This window comes from Pseudorasbora parva, chromosome 19 (genome assembly GCF_024679245.1).
Source record: "Pseudorasbora parva isolate DD20220531a chromosome 19, ASM2467924v1, whole genome shotgun sequence".
Taxonomy (NCBI): Eukaryota; Metazoa; Chordata; class Actinopteri; order Cypriniformes; family Gobionidae; genus Pseudorasbora; species Pseudorasbora parva.
Window position 1 is genome coordinate 17,924,116 of NC_090190.1, and position 25,647 is coordinate 17,949,762.

At 34.3% G+C, this 25,647-nt stretch overlaps 1 protein-coding gene and 1 non-coding gene across 5 annotated transcripts; both read left to right on the plus strand.

The window, feature by feature from the left end:
* Positions 1–10,713: 10,713 nt before the first annotated feature.
* On the plus strand, positions 10,714–25,011 carry si:dkey-154b15.1 (RNA-binding protein 43). Of its 4 annotated transcripts, XM_067425968.1 has the most exons (6): positions 10,714–10,843; positions 11,698–11,785; positions 12,212–12,255; positions 22,224–22,413; positions 22,510–22,595; positions 22,801–25,011. In XM_067425968.1, the coding sequence occupies exons 4-6, from the start codon at positions 22,230–22,232 to the stop codon at positions 24,157–24,159; spliced, it is 1,629 nt and encodes a 542-aa protein (XP_067282069.1). In that variant the 5' UTR covers positions 10,714–10,843; positions 11,698–11,785; positions 12,212–12,255; positions 22,224–22,229; the 3' UTR covers positions 24,160–25,011. The 4 variants fall into 4 exon arrangements, with proteins under 4 accessions (XP_067282069.1, XP_067282072.1, XP_067282070.1 ...); XM_067425969.1 differs by lacking the exons at positions 10,714–10,843; positions 11,698–11,785; positions 12,212–12,255 and adding exons at positions 20,871–20,957; positions 21,056–21,119; XM_067425971.1 differs by lacking the exons at positions 10,714–10,843; positions 11,698–11,785 and having other exon boundaries at positions 11,792–12,255.
* LOC137048584 (small nucleolar RNA SNORA9) lies at positions 11,478–11,612 on the plus strand. The gene has a single exon (XR_010899469.1). It is a non-coding gene; the product is annotated as a small nucleolar RNA SNORA9 (small nucleolar RNA).
* Positions 25,012–25,647: the final 636 nt, after the last annotated feature.

Below are 25,647 nucleotides of genomic sequence, written 5' to 3' on the forward strand. Positions count from 1 at the left end.
TACAGATGGGGAGGAGGCTGGAGGGAAGACTATGAGCCTGAAAAAGATACAGATGGATGAATGGAGCAAAGACACTAAGGAGTGGAAATATGCTGACTTTAAAAAAGATGGAAGGAAGGAAGGATTAGGCCATGGATACTGTCACACTTCAGCAGAACATCCAACAGCCGTGGCGCTATAAGACCTGAGTCATCAGGCCACTAGCAGAAGGACTGGAGTGGGCATTATGTGTGACTAACAAGCTGGGGAGATGACACTGCAAATACAACTCCTCCATGACGCCATTTATTCCATCCAGTGATCACCTTTAGTATAAAATATTAACACTTGCAAACCAAACACTGTTCATGCATTAACTGCAGGACAAATCATCACAGCCTTAAATGTTGCTCGGAAATTGGGCTTTCACAGTTTAGGAGACTAAATCCTAAAAGTTGAGACTAAAAGTTCTCCGGTATATTTCATTGAAGCACAACTTCAGATTTTTCTTCTAAAATTCCTAATAGACAGTCGTTGACCTATAGAGTAAGAAAGTAGAGCTCAGATAACATTGCACAACTCTTTATTCAAAGAGAAATGTTCAATGAATTGCAGGCTTCTCTATCTTGGTAAATCTGAGTGACATTGATATCTGTAGAGGGGATGTGGGGTTAGTGGTCTCGTTTAGGAGAAAAACCTGTAACACTTTACAATACGGGTGCACTAATATGCATTAATTCATGCTTAACAGAGTTAATGTAAGACTCATGAAGAACTAACCCATTTATTAATGATTACTGCATCAGCAACTAATGAAGATTCTACATGAGATTACGTAATCATTCAATTGTTATTAGTTAAATGTGTCATAATGTATTCATTCCTTAATAACATATTATATTAACTAATAATGTAAATGAATGTGTTAATTACCACAACAGGTCAAAGCAATGGATTTCAACTTCCAGTTGTCTGCTTTAATTAATCATTAGCTAATGATTTATAAAGGTATCATTATGTTATGACTTTATTTGTTGAGGCACATGACTATGTGCCTCAAGATTACACAACTAATCTTCATTAGTTGCTGATGCAGTGATCATTAATAAATGGGTTAGTTCTTCATGAGTCATACATTAACTCATGATTATTTGTGCATTATTAAGCATGAATTAATGCATATTAGTGCACCCGTATTGTAAAGTGTTAGCGAAAAATGAGTGAAGCTTGAGAGCTTAATTGAAGTGCACTTAATTGTATCGAATGTGCATTTGTAGCTTACTTCAAATCTTAAAGGATTAGTTAAATTAACTTTAGTTATGACTCTTCTTTCTGATGAAAACAATCAGAGTTACATTAATAAATATACTGACTCTTCCACTTTATAATGGCAGTGAATGGGGCAGTGAACTCCCTCAGGTGCTGCAGGACCTCCGCAACGTGGTGGCGATGGTCGGCCAGGCTCCGGGAGTAAATCAGGATGTCGTCGATGTAGACCAGAGTTTGAAGCTCAAAAAAGCACATGTACCCCCACCCCCATCCTACCCAGGAGCGTGTCGTGTGTATATATGCATGCACGCGGAAAACTGCATATCATATGCACACCAAAACAAATATTTGCCTACATTCCACGACATTGCACACCCATACAATTGATACGCATTCTCATGTGATCATGTTGTCCATCCATAATAAACGTACTTCACATGGTTAATCATAAATGCTTGTAAGTATGCTACATTCAGCAGTTAACCGTACTTTAACCATATTTCAAAGACATTATAAAGAATACATACTCTTAAGAGGTTTAAAAAAGCTCTCTAAAGTTCAGCTAATTGCATTTAATGTAAATCTAAACTGTATGATGTGTTTAATTAATTTCAGTGAACATGCAATCAAGTGTCTATTAAATTACATTCAGTTTACACTAGCGAATATTATTTTAAAGCCTATATTTATTTAGCAATGAGTGATTTTTAAAGCATGCTAAAGTTAACTGTTTTTTTTCTACAGGTGTAGTTCACCTTAAAAGAGAAATTCATTCATCATTTCATGTCATCCCACAGCTGCATGAATTTCTTCTGTGGAATATATTTTCAAATGTCTGTGTTTTTAGTTTATACAAGGAAAGCCTGTGATGTTTTGTCCATTGTATTGTCCTTTAAAGTATTTTCCCTTGTGTTCTAAACCATACAGAGGTTGAGTAAATTATAATTTTCTTTTTGGGTGGACACAGCACACTGAACACAACACCACAAAAAAAACACTAAAGCTGTGAAAGACTATAAAACGAACCACACATGAGACCGGTGTTGTTGTTTTGGCCTCATTTAATCTAATATACTGATATGGTCAGCTGACTGGAATTTTATGAACCCTGATTATACATCAGTAAGACCTTAAACCGTTGATCTGACTGTTTCAAAATCTTCCCAATGTTCTCCTGTTACACAGGCAGCTGTGTACACGACTATCACTTGATCATCCCTCCCTGTGCTGGAGTCTGCGGTCTCTCAGGGTATTCAGTGGAAAATTTACATTCAGGTCAGTGTGTCCCAGGTGTTACTGAAACAAATTGAAAGCTTGAAAGCTTATGCAAACAAAGTTGTGTATAAGTTGGGCCACAAAAGTTCAACCGTAGATGTATCAATGTATTTAATGCTATTTCCCTGAATTTTCTGTACTGTCTTGTTTTATTTTCACTGTATGATGTATGTAGCAGTATTTTTTCTACACAATGCACTGTAATTCAGCGAAAGTCCTTCTATGAATCACCTTCCCCCAAAACAGTGTGTATATGTGCCCTCTTGCCCTTCAAGCTGCTTAATGCAGTGTTCCTCCCTCATCTTCAGCTGATGAGAGGTTGCAACACTCACACAAAGGCATCATTCACTGCCCCGCTTACGTAAATCCACGCTAAAGCAACTGCGTTCATTCTCAGGGGTAAACACGACATTCTCTGAGGCTATGAATCTCTGTGTAAACAGTCTCATTCTGAACCAGAGTACAGGTTTTGCATATAACCTGCAGAATTAAACCATTTGGTTCTCAGAAACTGACGCCTGACCCAGGGCAAGTGCGGCTGTCAGCGTTCTGTTTGTGATGTGCGTCACTGTGCTGCATTACGGCATTGTTACCCAGAATTCCTTTAGAGAGATTACTCTTAATGGCTGGCAGAGAGAGACAGCTGTCATCTGGCCAGACAGGTCTTATTCAAGAATTATTTAAGTGCTTTTTTCTGTCTTTCTTCATCTATAATTGGTTTATAAAGAAATCTGTGGAGGTCTGTTAGAGCAGAGCTTCTCACCTGGTGGGTCTTGACATAAAAATGCATCCCAGGGGCCTCATTTATAAAATGTGCGTACACACAGATTTGATCTTGGAGTGTGTGTATTTGATCTTGGAGCGTTTCAATTCCACAGCAACGTGGAAAAGTGCTTATTTTATATAAGTGCTTGTTTTGATAAGGTCAAGGAGAGCAGAGAGACAAACAAGGATAAATGCAAATAAATTTTGGAATGGCCATGTAACTTTTTTAAATACTATTTTAATTTGACACCAGAGTGCTGGCAGAACATACTGGCTTTACTGACTGAAGCAATTATTGTGGAGGTTTTTCTCTTTTTATGCATAACAGAAAATATATAATTTAAAAAATGCATCACAATAAAGTTAGCTTTATTGATAGTAAGCAAACTAAATACTAAACATTGACTAACAACATTTTTTGTAGTTTTACCTTAAGAGGAAATTCAACATTTATATTATTAATTTAGTTTGTTCATGGTGAAAATAAGTTGTATAAAGACAAAACAGTTTTTATATTGACCTATGTTTGGTATGTTGGTTTAGTATGTCTAAAGAAAAATTCTTTAAGTATATGGTCTTTATAATCATGTATGTATGTATGTATGTACAGTATGTATGTATGTATGTATGTATGTATGTATATACGTACAGGATGTATGTATGTACAGTATGCATGTATGTATGTATGCATGTATGTATGTATGTATGTATGTATGTATGTATGTATGTATGTATGTATGTATGTATGTATGTATGTATGTATGTATGCATGTATGTATGTATGTATGTATGTATGTATGTATGTATGTATGTATGTATGTATGTATGTATGTATGTATGTATGTATGTATGTACAGTATGTATGTATGTATGTATGTATGTATGTATGTATGCATGTATGTATGTATGTATGTATGTATGTATGTATGTATGTATGTATGTATGTACAGTATGTATGTATGTATGTATGTATGCATGTATGTATGTATGTATGTATGTATGTATGTATGTACAGTATGTATGTATGTATGTATGTATGTACAGTATGTATGTATGTATGTATGTATGTATGTATGTATGTATGTATGTATGTATGTATGTATGTATGTATGTACAGTATGTATGTATGTATGTACAGTATGTATGTATGTATGTATGCATGTATGTATGTATGTATGTATGTATGTATGTATGTATGTATGTATGTATGTATGTATGTATGTATGTATGTATGTATGTATGTATGTATGTATGTATGTATGTATGTATGTATGTATGTATGTATGTATGTATGTATGTATGTATGTATGTATGTATGTATGTATGTACAGTATGTATGTATGTATGTACAGTATGTATGTATGTATGTATCTATGTATGTATGTGTGTATGTATGTACAGTATGTATGTATGTATGTATGTATGTACAGTATGTATGTATGTATGTATGTATGTATGTATGTATGTATGTATGTATGTATGTATGTATGTATGTATGTATGTATGTATGTATGTACGTATGTATGTACAGTATGTATGTATGTATGTATGTACAGCATGTATGTATGTATGTATGTATGTACAGCATGTATGTATGTATGTATGTACAGCATGTATGTATGTATGTACAGTATGTATGTATGTATGTATGTATGTATGTATGTATGTATGTATGTATGTATGTACAGTATGCATGTATGTATGTATGCATGTATGTATGTATGTATATATGTATGTACAGTATGTATGTATGTATGTATGTATGTATGTATGTATGTATGTATGTATGTATGTATGTATGTATGTATGTATGTATGTATGTATGTATGTATGTATGCATGTATGTATGTATGTATGTATGTACAGTATGTATGTATGTATGTATGTATGTATGCATGTATGTATGTATGTATGTATGTATGTATGTATGTATGTATGTATGTATGTATGTATGTATGTATGTATGTATGTATGTATGTATGTACGTATGTATGTACAGTATGTATGTATGTATGTATGTACAGCATGTATGTATGTATGTATGTATGTATGTACAGCATGTATGTATGTATGTATGTATGTATGTACAGTATGTATGTATGTATGTATGTACAGTATGCATGTATGTATATATGCATGTATGTATGTATATATGTATGTACAGTATGTATGTATGTATGTATGTATGTATGTATGTATGTATGTATGTATGTATGTATGTATGTATGTATGCATGTATGTATGTATGTATGTATGTATGTATGTATGTATGTATGTATGTATGTATGTACAGTATGTATGTATGTATGTATGTATGTATGTATGTATGTATGTATGTATGTATGTATGTATGTATGTATGTATGTATGTATGTATGTATGTATGTATGTATGTATGTATGCATGTATGTATGTATGTATGTATGTATGTACAGTATGTATGTATGTATGTATGTATGTACAGTATGTATGTATGTATGTATGTACAGTATGTATGTATGTATGTATGTATGTATGTATGTATGTATGTATGTATGTATGTATGTATGTATGTATGTATGTATGTATGTATGTATGTATGTATGTATGTATGTATGTATGTATGCATGCATGCATGCATGCATGTATGTATGTATGTATGTATGTATGTATGTATGTATGTATGTATGTATGTATGTATGTATGTATGTATGTATGTATGTATGTATGTACAGTATGTATGTATGTATGTACAGTATGTATGTATGTATGTACAGTATGTATGTATGTGTGTATGTATGTACAGTATGTATGTACAGTATGTATGTATGTACAGTATGTATGTATGTATGTATGTATGTATGTATGTATGTATGTATGTATGTATGTATGTATGTATGTACGTATGTATGTATGTACAGTATATATGTATGTATGTATGTATGTATGTATGTATGTATGTATGTATGTACAGCATGTATGTATGTATGTATGTACAGCATGTATGTATGTATGTATGTATGTATGTACAGTATGTATGTATGTATGTATGTATGTATGTATGTATGTATGTATGTACAGTATGCATGTATGTATGTATGCATGTATGTATGTATGCATGTATGTATGTATATATGTATGTACAGTATGTATGTATGTATGTATGTATGTATGTATGTATGTATGTATGTATGTATGTATGTATGTATGTATGTATGTATGTATGTATGTATGTATGTATGTATGCATGTATGTATGTATGTACAGTATGTATGTATGTATGTATGTATGCATGTATGTACAGTATGTATGTATGTATGTACGTATGTATGTACAGTATGTATGTATGTATGTATGTACAGCATGTATGTATGTATGTATGTATGTATGTATGTATGTATGTACAGCATGTATGTATGTATGTATGTACAGCATGTATGTATGTATGTATGTATGTATGTACAGTATGTATGTATGTATGTATGTATGTATGTACAGTATGCATGTATGTATGTATGCATGTATGTATGTATATATGTATGTACAGTATGTATGTATGTATGTATGTATGTATGTATGTATGTATGTATGTATGTATGTATGTATGCATGTATGTATGTATGTATGTATGTATGTATGTATGTATGTATGTATGTATGTATGTATGTATGTATGTATGTATGTATGTATGTATGTACAGTATGTATGTATGTACAGTATGTATGTATGTACAGTATGTATGTATGTATGTATGTATGTATGTGTGTATGTATGTACAGTATGTATGTATGTATGTATGTATGTATGTACAGTATGTATGTATGTATGTATGTACAGTATGTATGTATGTGTGTATGTATGTATGTATGTATGTATGTATGTATGTATGTATGTATGTATGTATGTATGTATGTATGTATGTATGTATGTACGTATGTATGTACAGTATGTATGTATGTATGTATGTATGTATGTATGTACAGCATGTATGTATGTATGTATGTACAGCATGTATGTATGTATGTATGTACAGCATGTATGTATGTATGTATGTATGTATGTATGTATGTATGTATGTATGTATGTATGTATGTATGTACAGTATGTATGTATGTATGTATGTATGTATGTATGTATGTATGTATGTATGTATGTATGTATGTATGTATGTATGTATGTATGTATGTATGTATGTATGTATGTATGTACAGTATGTATGTATGTACAGTATGTATGTATGTATGTACAGTATGTATGTATGTATGTATGTATGTATGTATGTATGTATGTATGTATGTATGTATGTATGTATGTATGTACAGTATGTATGTATGTATGTATGTATGTATGTATGTATGTATGTATGTATGTATGTATGTATGTATGTATGTATGTATGTATGTATGTACAGTATGTATGTATGTATGTATGTATGTATGTATGTATGTATGTATGTATGTATGTACAGTATGTATGTATGTATGTATGTATGTATGTATGTATGTATGTATGTATGTATGTATGTATGTACAGTATGTATGTATGTATGTATGTATGTATGTATGTATGTATGTATGTATGTACAGTATGTATGTATAGTATGTATGTATGCATGCATGTCAATAGACTGGTACAGTAAATTACACCTTTGAAACAGGTATGCAGTTTAAATGGTCTGTTTTCATATTCAACTTACTGTATATGTTTGTATTACTGTTTGCACATTGTTAGGCCTATACAAAAATAATTCAGCTTTGATATTAAAAATATTAAAATCTCTTTATTTAGTTAGGATTTCCAATTAATGGCCAATGTAAAATCTGGATCCTGCTGATCCAGCTGAAAACGAATGTATTGACTTCATATATCATAGACCAGGGGTCCCCAGACTCGGTACTGGGGGGCCGTCCTGAGTTTAGCTCCAACCCCAATCTAACACACCTGAACCAGCTAATCAAGGTCTTATAGGTCCTATAAAGGCATTGATTAGCTGGTTCAGGTGTGTTTGATTGGGGTTGGAGCTAAACTCTGCAGGACAGCGGCCCTCCAGGACTGAGTTTGGGGACCCCTGTCATTGACCATCCCAACAACTTTGGACCACAATGTTGTGACAAAAACAGCCGTCACATAATTTTCCCTAAAACCAAATTTGCCCAAACATTAACTTAGAATTACATTTTGCTTTTATTCTCCTAAATAATGCCAAAAAGACCTGGCACCACAGCGATTAAATGAGGACTGAAAAGTGAACGTCTGTAAGCATGTTGGTCCATCTGCACAAGAGCCTCATTTCATGACACAACACTGATGTCTGTTTCTTGGCTCAGTGTGCCATCCCATTTTAGCTGTGCTGGCACAGAGCTGTGTGGCTCTCTGTGTTGTCTGATTAAAGCCCCATGTGTCAAACTGAAACTCTTCCTCATGTTTCAGATTCAAATTCACTGGATCATTGTGCTGCTGTCATTAACACAAGCAAATGAAGGGTACATTTGAATGCATTTGTAGAAGGACTGACAAACAGGACAGTCAGAAGCCTATATATGGGGAATTCTGGGGTTGACCTGCTGGGAATAATGACCCAACAGTTTTGGTTTCATGTCTTTATTACTTTCATTATTACTAACGATTTATATAAAACATCTCCAGTTCTCCTGTCAAATCAGCATAAATTAGAACTAAACACATTTGCTCAATTGTACAGCATTTGAAAATGAAAGCATGAACTAAGTCAAACTGCACATTAAGTAATTAAAAGTTAACAATGGCCCATGAACAATGAAAACTGTATGGCACATTATTAAATCTCAGAGTAAAAGGTTTATATAAGTTTATATATATATATATATATATATATATATATATATATATATATATATATATATATATATATATATATATATATATATATATATATATATATATATATATATATATATATATATATATGTTTATAAGTTTATATAAGAATTTAAATAATATTTTGTCCTTTACCTACTCTGTGCTCTTCAGTGCTCCAGTTGATGGCAGTAAAGCACCAAAAACATAGCCATTATATTAATTGTCTCGAAAATAATGTGCAGTGCCTTAAATCTTATAATAAGCATGACACGAAAGTTACGATGGTCTTTTAATCTTTAAAGGTTTTGTGTGTCTGTGTGTGTGTGTGTGTGTGTGTGTGTGTGTGTGTGTGTGTGTGTGTGTGTGTGTGTGTGTGTGTGTGTGTGTGTGTGTGTGTGTGTGTGTGTGTGTGTGTGTGTGTGTGTGTGTGTGTGTGTGTGTGTGTGTGTGTGTGTGTGTGTGTGTGTGTGTGTCGTTGTTGGGTTTTTTACGAACAAAATCCTGGTGAAACTGTTTTATGCTAAATATAATTTATATATATATTTGGAATTAAATGTGACTTGGACATCTTAGCTGGCTTCGTAAGACTGTAGAGTTACTGAGACAAAGCTTTTGAGAAAGCCACTAAACCCCAAGCAAGGAGGCTTATCTCATCTCCCACGGGGTCTATGGCATTGCCATTCCAGTTAGTGTATAATGATAAGCTTAAAGAATGTAAGTATTACTAATAATTACCATGCAGTGACTGAAATTCTGGTCTTATTTAACAAGTAAGGGTTTACTGATATGTCAGCATGATTAATAGCATTATGCTGCCCTCTAGTGTAAAAGATGGAAACAGCAGGATTTTCCATCATACTATTTTCATATTTGTGTATGTTTGTAAGGTTGTCTCTATAGGTACAGTTCTTGCAAAAGCATCAAAACATGTTATCGTTTTTAATCGACACCACTGTAAACTGCATTAAATGAGTGCACTGTTTGAATATTAAGCTACTATGCATTTTCAAAATAAATAATCCATATAGGCTATTAATGCTACTCAACTATAATTTCATGAAATCGTTCAAAAGCTGGCCATGGAATAAACTAAAGCTGACAACATAATTAGGCTAACTTAATTGTCATTGCAGACTCAGCTGAACAGAGAGCAGCTGATACCCTATTTAATATTTGTCTGGTCTAGATGGAGCCAGATTATCATTCTATAAAAAATACCCCCAAATGTAAGTAAATTTGTTAATTATTAGTAACTGAAATTAATATGAGCCCGTTTAATAAGTTATTTATGAAACTTTTTAACATTTTCTTGAAATATCTGATAAAATAAAAAAATTAAATATATATATTTATGATTAAAAAAACTGTAGTTCATCACCAGTCAAATCAACATGCGAGAGGATCAATATTGCTCAACTTTATGAACATTAAAGCATAATTATTTTAAGAAAACAATTACGAAGTCAATGTAAAAGGTCGTTTTAACAATGGTTCAGGAGTCAGGACAATGAAAAGTGCATGCCACATTAGTAAATTATCTCAGAGTTGAAATGCGTGACTAATATTTTATTCTTTCTTCGGTGTTGGTCAGTGCTCCAGCTGGTGGCAGTAACGCACCAAAAGGCCGCCGTTAAACCTCAGAAGAAGAAGAGACGGACAACTGACGTGATTTCCGAAACTTTCTTTCTTAGTTTGAGGACCGTCGTTGGAGCAGCACCTTCTTTGTCGTTTCTCTTAAGGTGAGGTGTGGATATCAGAAAATAAATATAACAACAGATTGTTTATTGTTCTTTTCGATGTACATTTGGATATGTAACATATGAGGTTCCATTATTGTAAAGACTTTCAAACCTTAAAAAGGTTTTATGCAGTTTTGTATGTAATTAAGTAAACTATTTTTGTTTGATAGTAACTTACATTTTAGGTTGTAGTAGCAGTAGTTTTATTGAACTTTTTTTTAACGAGGTGGTTTAAAACTAACTGCTAACTTTAAAGCTAACTGTTATGCTGCCTTCACGTGCGATCGGAAGCATCCCACTTCTAAAGTCATGAGTACGAGCTCCTCATTCAGATTTTGATTTGAGAGGGCGTTCATGTCCAATTTATTAACTAGGAAACTAGTATTTACGATTCGTAACCGTAAACGTTAGCTCGAAAAGGCAGCCATAAAACACGTGGTCACGGGTCCACGTGTAACGTTAGTTACGAGTTCAGATGTTTAAATTTCAATTTCAACGTGTACACTCCTGCATTTAGAAGCAGTTATACGTTTTTTTTTAGACCAATGAAACTTTTTTTTCTTTCTTTAAAACAATTTAGGTTGGTAATTAATGCGAAGTGGAGGGCATTCGGAATTAAATCTGGAGCGTCGTCGTGCAGGCTGATCAGCGAGGTTGAGTCTGAACTTGTGACTCTGTCCTTTCCTGTATGTCTGCTAGATAGACATGGGGTGGTTTGAGGCTGTGCTGTTTACCCCATACAGCATGGTTATAGAAACCCCAGACAAGCTTTGTTTCCAAGATGTTTTGAGGGTCTCGACCAGCATAGTCCTCTTTTGTTTGTTAAATGTACTGAAATACTCTCTCTATTGCAGCATTATGAAGTTTCCTAAAAGTCTAAATATGTATTGGACTTGAGTTTGATGCCGACTAAGAGATGGGTTTCTACCACAGCTGCTGCAAGTAAGTCTTGTCGACACAATTCAGACATATTCAGGATTCCCACTCGTCCTGGAAAATTAGAGAAAAAGTAAACTGTACTGGAAAAGCTTTCATTTGGCATGATCTTTGTCTTTTATTCCTGTCATAGTAAAATTTAAAAAATCCTGGAAAAAGAGTGGGGACCCTGCTATTTCAGTGCAGCAGTTTATACTGTTTTAGTATGTTCTCTGTAAGAGTCATTGCAGGCTGTTCAGCGAGGTTGAGTCATTGTGACTCTTGCCTTTCCTGTGAAGTCTGCTAGAGAGAGATTTGAGGTGGTTTGAGGCCTGCTGTGGTGCCCTTCCCAGCATGGTTATATAATCTTCAAACATTTAAACTAGTTGTCTATACTCTTATGGTAAGAAATAATCTTGCTTCATGTAAATAATGTTCTTATTTATTTCACAGGTAGAAGCCCCTGCTTTGCTGAGGTGGTGTTGATCACATTTTGAGTAAGGCAAGATTAATGACAGTAGTGACTATTACATACTGGATTGCCGTTTAACATTTATTTTTGTTGAATGTATTGTTGCAGGGCTCTAGACTTATTATTACCAGTGGTCACTGGTGCGACTAAGTTTCTCAGTTGGTTGCACGGACTTTCAATTTGGTCGCACCTATTTTTTAAAAATATTAATCATAATGACTTTGCATGATGATAGTGAATAATTCTCGTCAAAATATTGTTGGTTTAACTAAAAAAAAGTAACCTGGTTGTCTTAATTGAGTTTATTGAAATTAAAAATTTGAGTTGATACAATGAAGGAAATCGGTTTAATAAATAGAAACTCAGAATATTATTGTATCTGAACTACATAAAAAATTTGATAAATCATGAAAATAGCACAATTTGGAATGTTCCACTGCGTCATCACAATTACCCAGTATGCTTACTAAATCTTTTAATAATTAAGTAAAGGTTTTTAAATCTCAAAATATACATTGTATTAACTCAAATTTAATTTCAATGAACTCAAAATTAAGGCAACCAGGTAACTTATTTTTTAAATTAGTGTAGGCTATATGCTACTTTTGCACTGATGTCAAGATGACTTGACTAAATATTTAAATTGCTTCCAACAACCATAAATTAAAAGAGAACTTTACTAAAATATTATCTGGCATAACATGTATAACAGAAGTATTATTGCCATAGTTGTTACTTTAAAGTATAAAGGGCTGTATGGCAGATCTGTTTTTACATTAAAATCAAGCAGCATCCTCCCGCAGTCTCTCTTGAAGCCAATACAGAAGTAATTTAAGCTACAATTCCTCGACTGGCCACTAGGGACAGGCTCCATTGGGAGAAGAATCAAATTGAGCCCCATGATAAAATTCCCAACTTTACAGCAGAAAAAAAAAACATGTTTACAGCCTGGTACAATTTTTTTGGTCTATATGGCTTATTTTGTCATTCATGACTTCTGAGGGGGTGATTTTTATTTTTTTATTTTAATTTTTTTAAACTATTTTTTTTAATTATATAAAGCCTTAAAGTTCTGCATAATTAAGGGTGTGGTTACTTTGAGTGGCAGATGGATAGCCATTTATCTGCAGTCTATAGTCTGTGTCACCTAAGCGCCGCCCACATCCCACCTTTTTGCCCCAGTTTCTGTTATCCGGGAGCGCTCGCAAAATGGCAACGCCCAGCTCGTTTCTACTTTACGCTTCAGATGGGCTTATTGGAATCCTATGGGTGATGTCACGGACACTACAGCCATATTTTTTACAGTCCATGGTCAAAATATTCACAAACTTGCTGGCTATATCATCAACTACCTCATATTCCTATTCTGAAATACATGTAAGCGAACGTGCTTTGTTGAAAAAATACAAAAATGGAAATGTAAACTGGGAGAGATTAAACGTCATAGTTACTTACACAATGTGTGTCTGATATGAATATATGTCGTTAATTAATTGTTATTGCCATTTCCATAAACATCGCCTTGTATTTTACAAATGCTAAATGTATTGTTTTGCTAGTGCTTGTAAATGATTCTGGCTCAGTGCCAGCCAAAGTGCAATAGCATTGTGCAATAGGGATGTAACGGTGAGAATTTTCCCACTTGTTAATTGATGTGTAGCAACACTGGTAATACCAGTATCCCCAGTGGGGGCTTTTAAATGGCTAATTTTTAGCCAAAATTAAAAAAATTCCATCATGGCCCCTCGGGCATTCATAACAAACTTTTTTCAATCATAAAACCATTTGTCACAGTCTAGAGCCCTGTGTAGGTTCAAATGTTGAGGAATGTTTTATAATTAAAATATTACACTAAAGGTGTTTTTTTTTTAATTTAAAGAAAGCAACCATTGTTGGTTCTGTTTTTGTTTGGTAGTGTTTTGCTGTTGTTTTGTTTTTTATAAGTCTTATTACTCGCTTGTAACTAACTGGAAGCAAATTTACATATTGATTAAAGATTACCATGACAAACAAGTTCTGTGTATTCACTTGCAAGGGGTAACCGTTCAGCACAAGATTAGTAATGTGCACAAAAAAAAGTAAATGGTCAATTTTGATTTTCATGGTTACTTTAAAGAGCTTGCGTTTGGCGAGTTCCACATTGAGGTCTCGTTTGGTTTAATGTTCTAACTAAGGCAACTTTACAGACACCAAATTATATTTCTTTTTTTTAACCAACCTATAAAGCTAAAAAGGAGCTTTCCCCACTTATTTCTGTGCAGATGTTAAATGCGTTGTTCCTTGTTTCAAGCTATCTGAAACCATGTTTAACCTATGTAGCCTAGTTCTTGGAAGTTTTACCTCATTTATGGTCATGAACATGCATACAAAATTTCAGTTGTGAAATGTGCATACAAAATTTGTATACTTTTGTTCATGGGTCACAAACCTCCCTACTTTGTGAATGGAGGAAAAATTAGCTTTACCACACTTGTCAGTACATAACTCGTATGCAGATGGTAAAAACTAGATTATGCAATCTATCTAAAATGCTATGTATTTTTACATGCATTCTTTAAAAAGAAAAATCATGAACGTGCATATACATTTTCGGTAACTTTAGTATGGGGAACATTCACTTTTAACTATGACTTTTGCCTCAAAGTCCTAATTCACTGCTTACTATTAATAGTTGGTAAGGTAGTTTTTGTAGCATTTAAGTTTAGAAATCGGGTAGGATTAAGGGATGTAGAATAAGGTCAGGCATAATAAAGCATTAAATGTGCTTTATAAGTACTAATAAATAGCCATTATCCTAGTAATATGCCTGATGATAATCAATTAGTTAATAGTTAATAACTGAACCTTAAAATAAAGTGTTACCAAAGTTTCTACACCCTGATGCATTGTGAAAGATGCATACATAATTATTCGACTAGATGTTTGTGGGTCAATTCAAGCCTTGTAGCTATTCAAAATAAAATACACATCATTTGCTGTGCTGTATATCAGAGCTCTTTAACTCTAGTCCTGAAGCATCAGTGTTTTGCTAAGTTTAACAACTTTTTATCTTCAAAGTCTGAAACAAAACTACATGTTAATGGTCAGTCCCCCTTTTTGAGCATCAACATGAAAATTACTTTTCCAAACTAAATATTAAATAGCATAGATTTAAGTTTGGTATCCTTTAAAGGGAACTCTTTACGGATGACTAAAAGTAAAAAAAATTATTTTAAAAAACGTATAGTGTGGAACAGGTATGACTTCACTTTGTAGGCCAAAACTGGGAAGTATGTTAGCATTTTAGCACTTCCGGATCCATTATCCTGAAGTCCGTTTTTTATTTTTAATCTGATTTTGTGTAACCCTTTCGAGCAGAGTTCACTAAAGTGGACAGCTATTTTAAAAGCGTTTTCTTGCATATGCATGGCATAGTTGCACATCAACCTCTACAGTGGACCCTTGTATCCTCCAATACATGCATACTATAAGTCCTTGTATGTCAATTTTTTTCTTCTTCTCTTAAACCTAAAATGGCCAATGGCCACTCAGAAATGCCAAGTTGCTCCAGAATATCAATCTATTCCTTCTATCCTAGGAGACTGGCAGGGAAAACCTTTTATTTAGCATCAAGCAATATCTAATGAGTTATGTCATGGTTTCATTTTCCTAGTGTTAATTTTAGATTGGGAGGAAATTCTGATTAATCATCTGTCCACTACAGTGGACATCATGCATCCAAAGCTATATTTCAGCTACAATTCATATTAGTTCTGACTTTTTTTTTGAAAATGCTTCATCTGCAGTACCTTTTTGTAACTGTAAATACAAGTATTTGTGTTATTAAAATGTAATTTGCATTACCATCAAAAGGTAATGTGATTACGTAATGCAGTGGTTCCCAAACCTGTCCTGTAGGACCCCCAGCTCTGCACGTTTTGCATGTTTCCCTCATCAGACACACCTGATCCAACTCATCAGCTCATTAGTAGAGATGGCAAGACCTGAAGTGGGTGTGTCTGATTAGGGAGACATACAAAATATGCAGTGCTGGGGGTCCTCCAGGACAGGTTTGGGAACCACTGACGTAATGTATGTGACTTGTAATGTATTATTACATCATAAAGTAATCTGATTAGGGAGACATACAAAATATGCAGTGCTGGGGGTCCTCCAGGACAGGTTTGGGAACCCCTGACGTAATGTATGTGACTTGTAATGTATTATTACATCATAAAGTAATCTGATTAGGGAGACATACAAAATATGCAGTGCTGGGGGTCCTCCAGGACAGGTTTGGGAACCCCTGACGTAATGTATGTGACTTGTAATGTATTATTACATCATAAAGTAATTTGATTATGTAAAGCATGTTGCTTGTAATGCATTACTCTTGTATGGGTGGGTCTCTTACAGTGGTTCAGGCTGCAGGGTTGCTGAACGGCTAAAACTTTATCAGCAAGACGGAAGAAAACGGTACTTTTCTCGTCTATAACCACCCACTGCTACATATACCAACAACGGAAATAAGCGCAGTTACAATAGCAAAATATGTGGGCGAGCGTTGCTTTAATATGACTATATTGTATTGCTATAGGTAGCACTTCAAAGTCAACACCAAATCAAAAGTAGTTAGCAAATAATTTATAATTGAAAGAATTTAATGACAAAATCTGGTTATGGTTACACTTAAAATATAGGTGTATGAGATGATAACTTGTACCATTAATTGTACACTGCGTGAATAGAATGTTATCTGAGGGATGGAGAGAGAGAGATAAAGAGAAGAGAAGAGCCAAAGAAAAGGCCCCTAGAAGAGAGAGCCAGAGCAACAGTTAAAATCTTCTTTTATCCTTTTCTTGACCATGTGACAACCCTAAAGTGACATATTCAAATTGACCAATCAGACCAAACTCCCCCCACTATACTATAGTTGACACATTTGGCCTACAGGCCTTCAAGCATCTCTTTGTCTTTAGGAGTTCCAAATGGCACTTGTGTAAAGAAAAGGGCAAATGTTTTTGATAATTTTCAAATATCTTTGATAATCTGCAATCCTTGATCAAAACGTATATCTGATTACATAATGCATGGTACTTGTAATTCATTACTTTACATAATCATATTACTTTTTTATGTTACAAGTTAAGTCATATATTATAAGCAACATGCATTACATAATCCGATTACTTTTTGATGTTACGAGTAATGCATGGTTCTTGTAATGGATTACTTGTTGGATCAGAAAGGAGTCTGATTGCATTATGCACAGTTCTTGTAGTGCATTACTCGCAACATAAAAACACAATCTGATTGCGTTATGCATGTTACTTGTAATGCGTAACACTGCTCATTTCAAATGAGATTGAAAACACCTGATTGCTAGGTTTTCTCAGAGAGCTATAGTAGAAAAGTCCATCTTGAACATAATCAGAATTATCAACTAATAAGGTAAATCGGTATACTGCACATCTGAGTTGGGTTTCCACATTGACATGTGTGCATAGTTTTTTTATGTGCATGCTTTATATATATATATATATATATATATATATATATATATATATATATATATATATATATATATATATATATATATATATATAATCCTTATTGTAGTTTAGTTAGATTTGGTATGCCAGGCTACTTACCATGCAGCTTTCTGGTACAGTGTTGATTTGAATTATTGCCCCGCCGACCATAGCAACCAATGCTAAACCAATCAAATCAGCCGTTACTTGTCAGGTACATTTATGACAACAGTTTGAAAGCTTTGCATTCATTGGTGGCTTTAAGTTCCAGAGAGGCTGGAATCCCCAAACCTTAAATGGCCCATTCTGATATCACCCACCCTACAACAAAATAAATATTATTTAATAAGATTACTCACTTATGAGTTTGTCTCCATGGTATAAATGCAGCTAGTGGTCAATGTAGTTTAATTCACAAACAAATGACTATTTTGAAAGGTTAGTGAATCAAATCAAATCCACCTGTATGGAACCACGAAGCGTAGTTTGTCTCCTAATCCTATAGGCTAATCGATAATCACTTATTGAAAAAAACAAATGGATGATTTGACTGACTAAATTTTAGCATACAAAACTGAATATAACTCGATATCATTTTATTAGCCAACATTACAGTGCACTGGATACAGCCCAACAGTTTTTCTAGTAAAACAAGAGTACATAATATTATCCTAAAAAGACTATCTCTGGACCGAATGGGCATTCTGACTTTACGTAATTATCATTGCAAAACATCTAGATATAAAACAAACCATTTTTTATCTCTTAACTGCTCTTATAATTTAGTCTAAGTCAAACGTTCTTGGAAAATGTTTTGAGACAACTAAAAGTTGTCGGAAGCTTAGTGAAGCTTTTTGTTTGTCAGAATTGTAATGCCAAAATATACGGTCTTCATTATGGAGGACCTAATTACTCAAAATGAAATAATTAAATAAATAAATAATGAATTCAATTAAATTTACCAGTTTATTCTGAAATAATTAAATAATTAATTTATTAACTTAGTAAATAATTAAGTTAATATTAATGAATTAAATAAATAAATGGATCTATTTATTTTGGAAAATTACATGAAATTGTTTAATACATTTCACAATGACCTATTCCACACACACTATTATGTTTAAAAATCTATTTTTTTTATTATTATTTAATGTTGTATTTTTCATAATAATATGCTGCATTTACGAATGATGCCTATTTGATGAATCATGCATTTCCAAAGCACCATTTTCAGATTTTTTTTCATAATGATAGAGGACATTTCACAAATGCCAATCAACAGGCAGTGGGTGGAGCTTGGCACTAATTGGATAATCCTTTCAGATTGATTACTTTTTTCTGTCTGGGTCTGGCAAGTGGCATGGGCGTAATCTAGCACTTGGAAAGCATACCACTCATAAGGGTGGCGTTTGCTAACCAAGCCATCACCTGCTGTTAATCCCATTGACTCCCATTAATTTTTGAGTCACTTTGACAGTGAATAACTTTACATCTGAGGCGTTTTAAGACTCAATTTGTCCATTGTTTATTTATAAAGAGACACGACAATGTAGAAAAGGCTCCATTACCTTGTATCTTACACTATCGCCCCGTAGAAGCTGTTTTTGTAAAAATAGGCTAACGATTGCGTCATAACCAACACGACTGTCGCACGGTGGAGAAATTACCATATAAACAGGAGGAGACGCTCGCAGGCAATCTTTTACTGTCTATCAGACAGTCGGGGGGACGTGGAGACATAAAGTCAAGGGAGAAGAATGGGGAGAAGCCGATAGTGAGCCAAAAGCAACGGGACAAAACATTTAAACAACGTGATTCAGATTTCACTTTTCACAACTACTACAAGCTCAGCCATCAGGACCTGAGTGCTTCTAATTTACTTCACGTTCTGCCGTTGAAGTCTATGGGGTCGCTGTGTCCATTTCTTTTACCGTCTATGGGAAATAGGGGAATTGACTGGAAATTAATATGGCAGTAGGAATTGATCAAGATAAAAACATACTGCCTTAAACACAGCCACGGTTCTCATAGTTTTCAGGTTTTTAGAAAATTCAATAGTCAAAATACATTTTCAGTCACAAATAAGAAATGAGAAGCACCGTTGGTGTTCTGTGATGTCACCACACCACACAAAGATCGATCTGTCTTGTCCGTCCACACTTCAACTTCATACCAATCAGCACCAAGTTCCGCACACTGCCTGTTGATTGGCATTTGTGAAATGTCCACTATTATTATGAAAAAAATCTTTGGGAAAATGGTGCATTGGAAATGCTTGATTCGTAGGCGTCATTCATAAATGTAGCATATTATTATGAAAAGCATATTTTTGAAAAAGAACAATAAATAATGAAAAAATTGATTTTTTTAAACAGCAAAGTATGTGGAAGAGGTCACTGTGAAATATATTAAACAATTTCATGTAATTTTACAAAATAAATAGATACATTTAATTATTTATTTATTAATTAATTAATTAAGTAATTAATTATTTCAGAATAAACTGGTAATTTAATTGTTGTTATATTGAATTCATTATTTAGTGAATTATTTCATTTTGAGTTATTTGGTCCTCCATACTTGATTTGTGTAGAATTATGTCGTTGAAGACACCATTTGAAGCTAAACGCAGATGTTGCAAGGCACAGACTGGACTGATGAAACCTTAAATTATTAGTCTACTATTAAAGCATGAATTTGATGTTATCAAGTCATAATATTCACATGCTCATAGGGGACAGTTACAGCAAGAAATAATATTTAAACCTATACTATTTTACACAGATAACTTTTAAACCTATAACATTTCTACATATAACATTTGTATCTCACAATTCTTGACTCTTTTTCTTGCAATTGCGTGTTTATATCTCTCCGTTTGAGAGTTTGAACCAGTGAGATGCTAACTGCTGGTTGGCCTACAAAGTGACGTCATACATGCTCCACCACTATTTTTTTTATTTATTATTTATTTAATCTATAAGTCGAAATGTTAAATAATAATAAACTTTATTTAAAGGTGAGAAGAATGGAGAAAATGTTCTTCTTACTGAAACAATACGAGATAATTTATTTGTAAGTGCGCGCTAGGGGCACGCCCCCTTTTTCTGCGAGCACTGAGTAGTTTCACTTTCGCTCAAGAACGAGGACGTCCGAGTCTTTCGTTGCTATCTCATCCTGGCGAACGTATTTATATCGATATAATCTGCCACAGGTATGAGTTTGTAAATTTCTAAGCATAAAATAGTTCACCATTTGCTGTACAATTATTGTTAAACTAAATTGCATTTCCTGCTCTTGATGTTATGTTAGAAATAGAATGCCAGGTGTAAAACAGGTTTACTACGTTTGATGCCCCACTGAGAAAACCACAAAGGTATCCAACAACAACATTCTGTTTCAGTTATCTTGGGAGTTATAATTTGTGAGTTACGTATAATATGAGAGTCAACCAGCACTTTATAGAGTCAGTTGCCTGTAGTAACTTGCAACAACAATCTCGCTCTCTTTTAGCAAGCCGTTTACTAATAAGTGAACGAAAATGTTCACTTAGTTACCTGGTGTAAATGTTTTACATTTTTCACGTAATTTAGTGCTGTTTTATTATTATTATTTAAAAAAATGTATTCTATAAATGACTGTCTTGTATTTTCGTATTCACATGTTCGTAGTTTATTTGTTGCCATTTATGGTGTTTATTCTTTTTTGTTTGTTTCCCTTTTTTCACCCTATGACAATGTTGTAGCTTTCAAGTTCAGGCATAGCATTCAAGCCCTTATTTAAAAATGTCAAGCATTTCCTCATCCAGGTGTAGATGGGGTGTGATTCAGCCGAACATTTTAACTTGAGATATACACCGATCAGGCATAACATGAATATGACCACAGACAGGGGATGTGAATAACACTGATTATCTCTTCATAACGGCACCAGTTTAAGGGTGGGATGTATTAGGCAGCAGGTGAGTATTTTGTCCTCAACGTTATTATGTTAGAAGCAGAAAAATAGGCAAGCGTAAGGATTTGAATGAGTTAAGGGTCAAATTGTGATGGCTAGAGAACTGGGTCAGAGCATCTCCAAAACTGCAGCTCTTGTGGGGTGTTCCCGGTCTCGTGCTGAACAAACGAGTCTGATCATGAAGGCCCCACCTCGCAACTTACAGGACTTGAAGGATTTGCTGCTAACATCTTGGTGTCAGATATCACAGCACACCTTCAAGGGTCTATGCATGCCTCGATGGCTCAGGGTTGTTTTGGCAGCAAAAGGGGGGCTAACTCAATATTAGGAGGAATTAATGTTTTTAGTATTTTTAGTGTTAATATGAATTGGTCATAATTTTATGTCTGTTCTGTGTATATCTAAGCAGCAGTAACAACAAGAAGTTTTTTTTCCAAAATTTCATATTAGATAGAAACATATTTCCTTTTGTGTTGTAATAACTTAATTTTGTAACATCCTCCCTCCCCCACTATTGTTTTAGATTTAGATGGCCATGAAGGAAATGGTTATTGAAGTTAATGGGCTCCCGGACAACTACCCCAAAAATACGATGATTGACAAATTAACCATGCACTTTTTGAGGCGCAGTAACAAAGGAGGAGATGTTTTAATTGTGATTTATCCCACCTCCAACAAAGGCCAGGCTTACGTAGTCTTTGAATCAGCCGAAGGTATACTTTGCCTTGATATTTTGTTCTCTGCGTTTATTTAAGCATAATGTCAAATTCCATGGTTAACATGCCTTTTTTTTCCATTTAATGTCTTAGTACCAGGAGTCTTGCAACACACTCATGTTTTGATAGTGGAGAGTGAGTTTTACCCACTGGATGTTAAAAAGGTGCATAATCCTCAGGTAAGACGCTACATTGGTAATCCACACTTCATTTAGCATACAGCATTCCTCCAAATAATCCAGTCACTGCAAATTCCATATCATTGTCATTCTCCTAACATCTTGTTTCATTTGAATATTTATGCACAGGCTAAATAAATAACAGCCCAGTAGTGTGGCATGGCAAAGATATTCCCTTAACATGCTCATGTTTATATTTTCTCAGCTGGACATGCCAGCCGAAGCAGTCCTTGATATGAACCTGTTCTCCAATCACCGCAAAATCCAAGAACTTCTTCATAGCCATGGGTTTCAGTTGTCAAGGACCAGCTCAGGACAGCTGCGATTGCAGGGTTCCTTTCTCCAACTCCAACTCATTTATCCAAAACTCGTGCAGTTTCTGGTGCAAGAAACCTACCCTCAAAGAGGAACACCTTGGCATTACACTAATGGCTACTCATCTGACTCGCTCTCCGGAGCTGCAAAAAGTGACTCCAGTGACTATGAATCCAGATCCAATTTCACATCAAGGCGCAGTCACAACAATGGCAACTCAGTGTATGCTGAAGGCAGAAGCACATCTTCAGGAATAACCTCAAGATCCCCAGAGTCCCAATACAGACAGGCATTTTTGCAGAATTCCTCTCTACCGGATGGAAGCTCTAGCACAGAAAGTCCCTTTAGCAGTCCCTCCAGTATCTCTGAGGATTCCCACATAAGCGTTCAGCGGTGGAATACCTTGTCTCTCAGGCAAACTGAGATGTCCATCCCTGTGGATCCAGATGTGTGGGAATACATAATGCACTTTAAGGCTGACTTTATAAATCAAATAAAATCAGATCACCACACTCATATTAATCATAAAGAAGAATCAGGAGTTGTTATGGTTAAACTCTCGGGAGGAAACTGTAAGGAAGCAGCTAAAGAATTGTCTGAATTGATGCATGAAATCACTGGATCTCTACGCACACAAGAAATCGACCTGAATGAATGTGACCAAAATCAGAAGAGACAAATTGTCCAGAAAGCTCGCTCGTTCCAAATGATCTACAACATTTTAATTAGACAGGAAGATAACATTATAAAAGTGGTGGGGTCATCAAAAGACAGTTATGAAGCAAAGCAAAAGCTTCTTGGATTGGATGTTGACATTGCACCGCCTAAACGCATGGAGAGGAACATATTGCGACGCAGCAGCTCTTTACCAAGACAAAAACCAAGTGCCAGAATGGAGAACCTAAACGGAGATCAGAATCCTGGTGCTGTGTACACTACTTCTGTTAGTAGCTCCTCTGCCTCACATTCCCAAACGGGCTATCAATTGCAACGAGAGGTTCAACAGGAAAGAGGTCGCCAGCCTTCTAAATCCGTTGCACAACGGCGGTCACAGAGTGGCTCTCGATTACAACACAGAACTCAAAACAGAGAAAACCAAGAAACATCAACTTATGCTCAGCAGGATTTGACACCCCCTAGTGGAGTTAAGACATCTAAACAAGGGCCAATTCCTAAAATAAGAGCGGCTCTCATGCCGGATAAAACAAAGAGCACCTTTAAAAAACTAAAGTCACATTTGTCAAAATGACTGAATCCATTAAATCAATAGTTCTGCATATGAAGCCTTCATTGAAAAACAATTTTAAGACTTTTTAGAATGAATTGGGTCAGACACTTTGGCGCTATTTAAAAAAAGCGATTGGATTGCTCTGTACTCGAGGTTCTATTTCTAATCACACGAATATTCTGGGTTCAGTATGACATCAGCAGCACTTGTGTCATAATTTTGTCTACCATAAAAATGAATTTTCACTTTGTTGGTATAGCACTTTAGTTAAAGCCCTTATATAATGCATTGTAAAGGTATTCATAATGTATTATAATGCATTATATGTTTTCATAAATAACTGCAATCAAAGTTAAAATGCATAATAATATTTTTAGATTCTGAAATTGGTTATTTTTTTATGTCTTGTCAAACCAAAAATTATTCAGACACTAGATATATTGTTTACTAGTGGGTGCAGGACACTAGTTCATTTGTGTAAGTGAGGATAGCAAACTAAAGGAAACTGACATATTATACCAGAAAATTCTTCATACAGTGGACTACCACTAAAAGTTATACAAATTTAGGACCAAAATTATTCATACACTTTGACCTGACCATATTTTGCTTAAGTGTTTTTTCTTTAATTCCTAATGCGACCTTTAACACCTCAGGCTGAACAAAATTAAGCATTGCTCTGTAATTGATTGAACTTAATTGGTATTATCAAATTGTGTTCTTAAACTAAATAAATCTAGATGAATTTGTTCTGACACAGTATTACTGAGTTCTTGTAATAATATATTACCATTTTATAAACTATGGTGAATAAACCATATGATAATATGAGAAAATGTTAAAGGTGTCTGAATAAATTTTGTTTTAACTGTGTGTGTGTGTGTGTGTGTATGTGTATATATATATATATATATATATATATATATATATAGAAATTCTTGTTTTTTGGTTTTTTGGGGGGGTGAACATTATTCCAAAAATGTTGTTGATTGAGCTTATTGAACCCTTGAAATATTATAAATTGTATTATAAACTCTAAATACTCTTTCAGAATCACAGATTACTTTTTAATTAATGTCTCTCATGTGATCAGGAAAATTAGCACATAACTGGGATTTAGTGGGTTTGAAGTGAAAGTATTGTATGCGTATGAACGTACACTATATGCGGAGAGCATTCACCCAGTATCATTATCTCATTTTTGACCGAAGTGGCTTTTGCATCTGAACTCTTGATATGTATACGTCTAATATTTGCAGTATTTCCATTCAATGTTCAGTTTCATTACCATGGAGACTCAATGAGGAAGTGTCTTTTTTCTGCATTCTACAGGAAGTGAGGCAGGTCCTGTGGTTGACTTAGGGGGTTAAAGCACCTCCCTGTCAGAAAAAAAAAATGAAACGCAAACTCAGGCTTGTACCTCAAAAAAGTTAGAATGTAAGAATTACACTAATGTGTTCCTTAGTCTTTATGGTTTATAATGCACAGATCTGATGTAGCTAATTTTGT

Bases quoted from the DNA above. Each gene is read 5' to 3' on its own strand.
- si:dkey-154b15.1 (XM_067425968.1), top strand. From the start codon at position 22,230: ATGGCCATGAAGGAAATGGTTATTGAAGTTAATGGGCTCCCGGACAAC. The intron at 22,414-22,509 runs GTATACTTTGCC...TTAATGTCTTAG, and splicing joins AGTCTTTGAATCAGCCGAAG to TACCAGGAGTCTTGCAACAC. The intron at 22,596-22,800 runs GTAAGACGCTAC...ATATTTTCTCAG, and splicing joins AAAAGGTGCATAATCCTCAG to CTGGACATGCCAGCCGAAGC.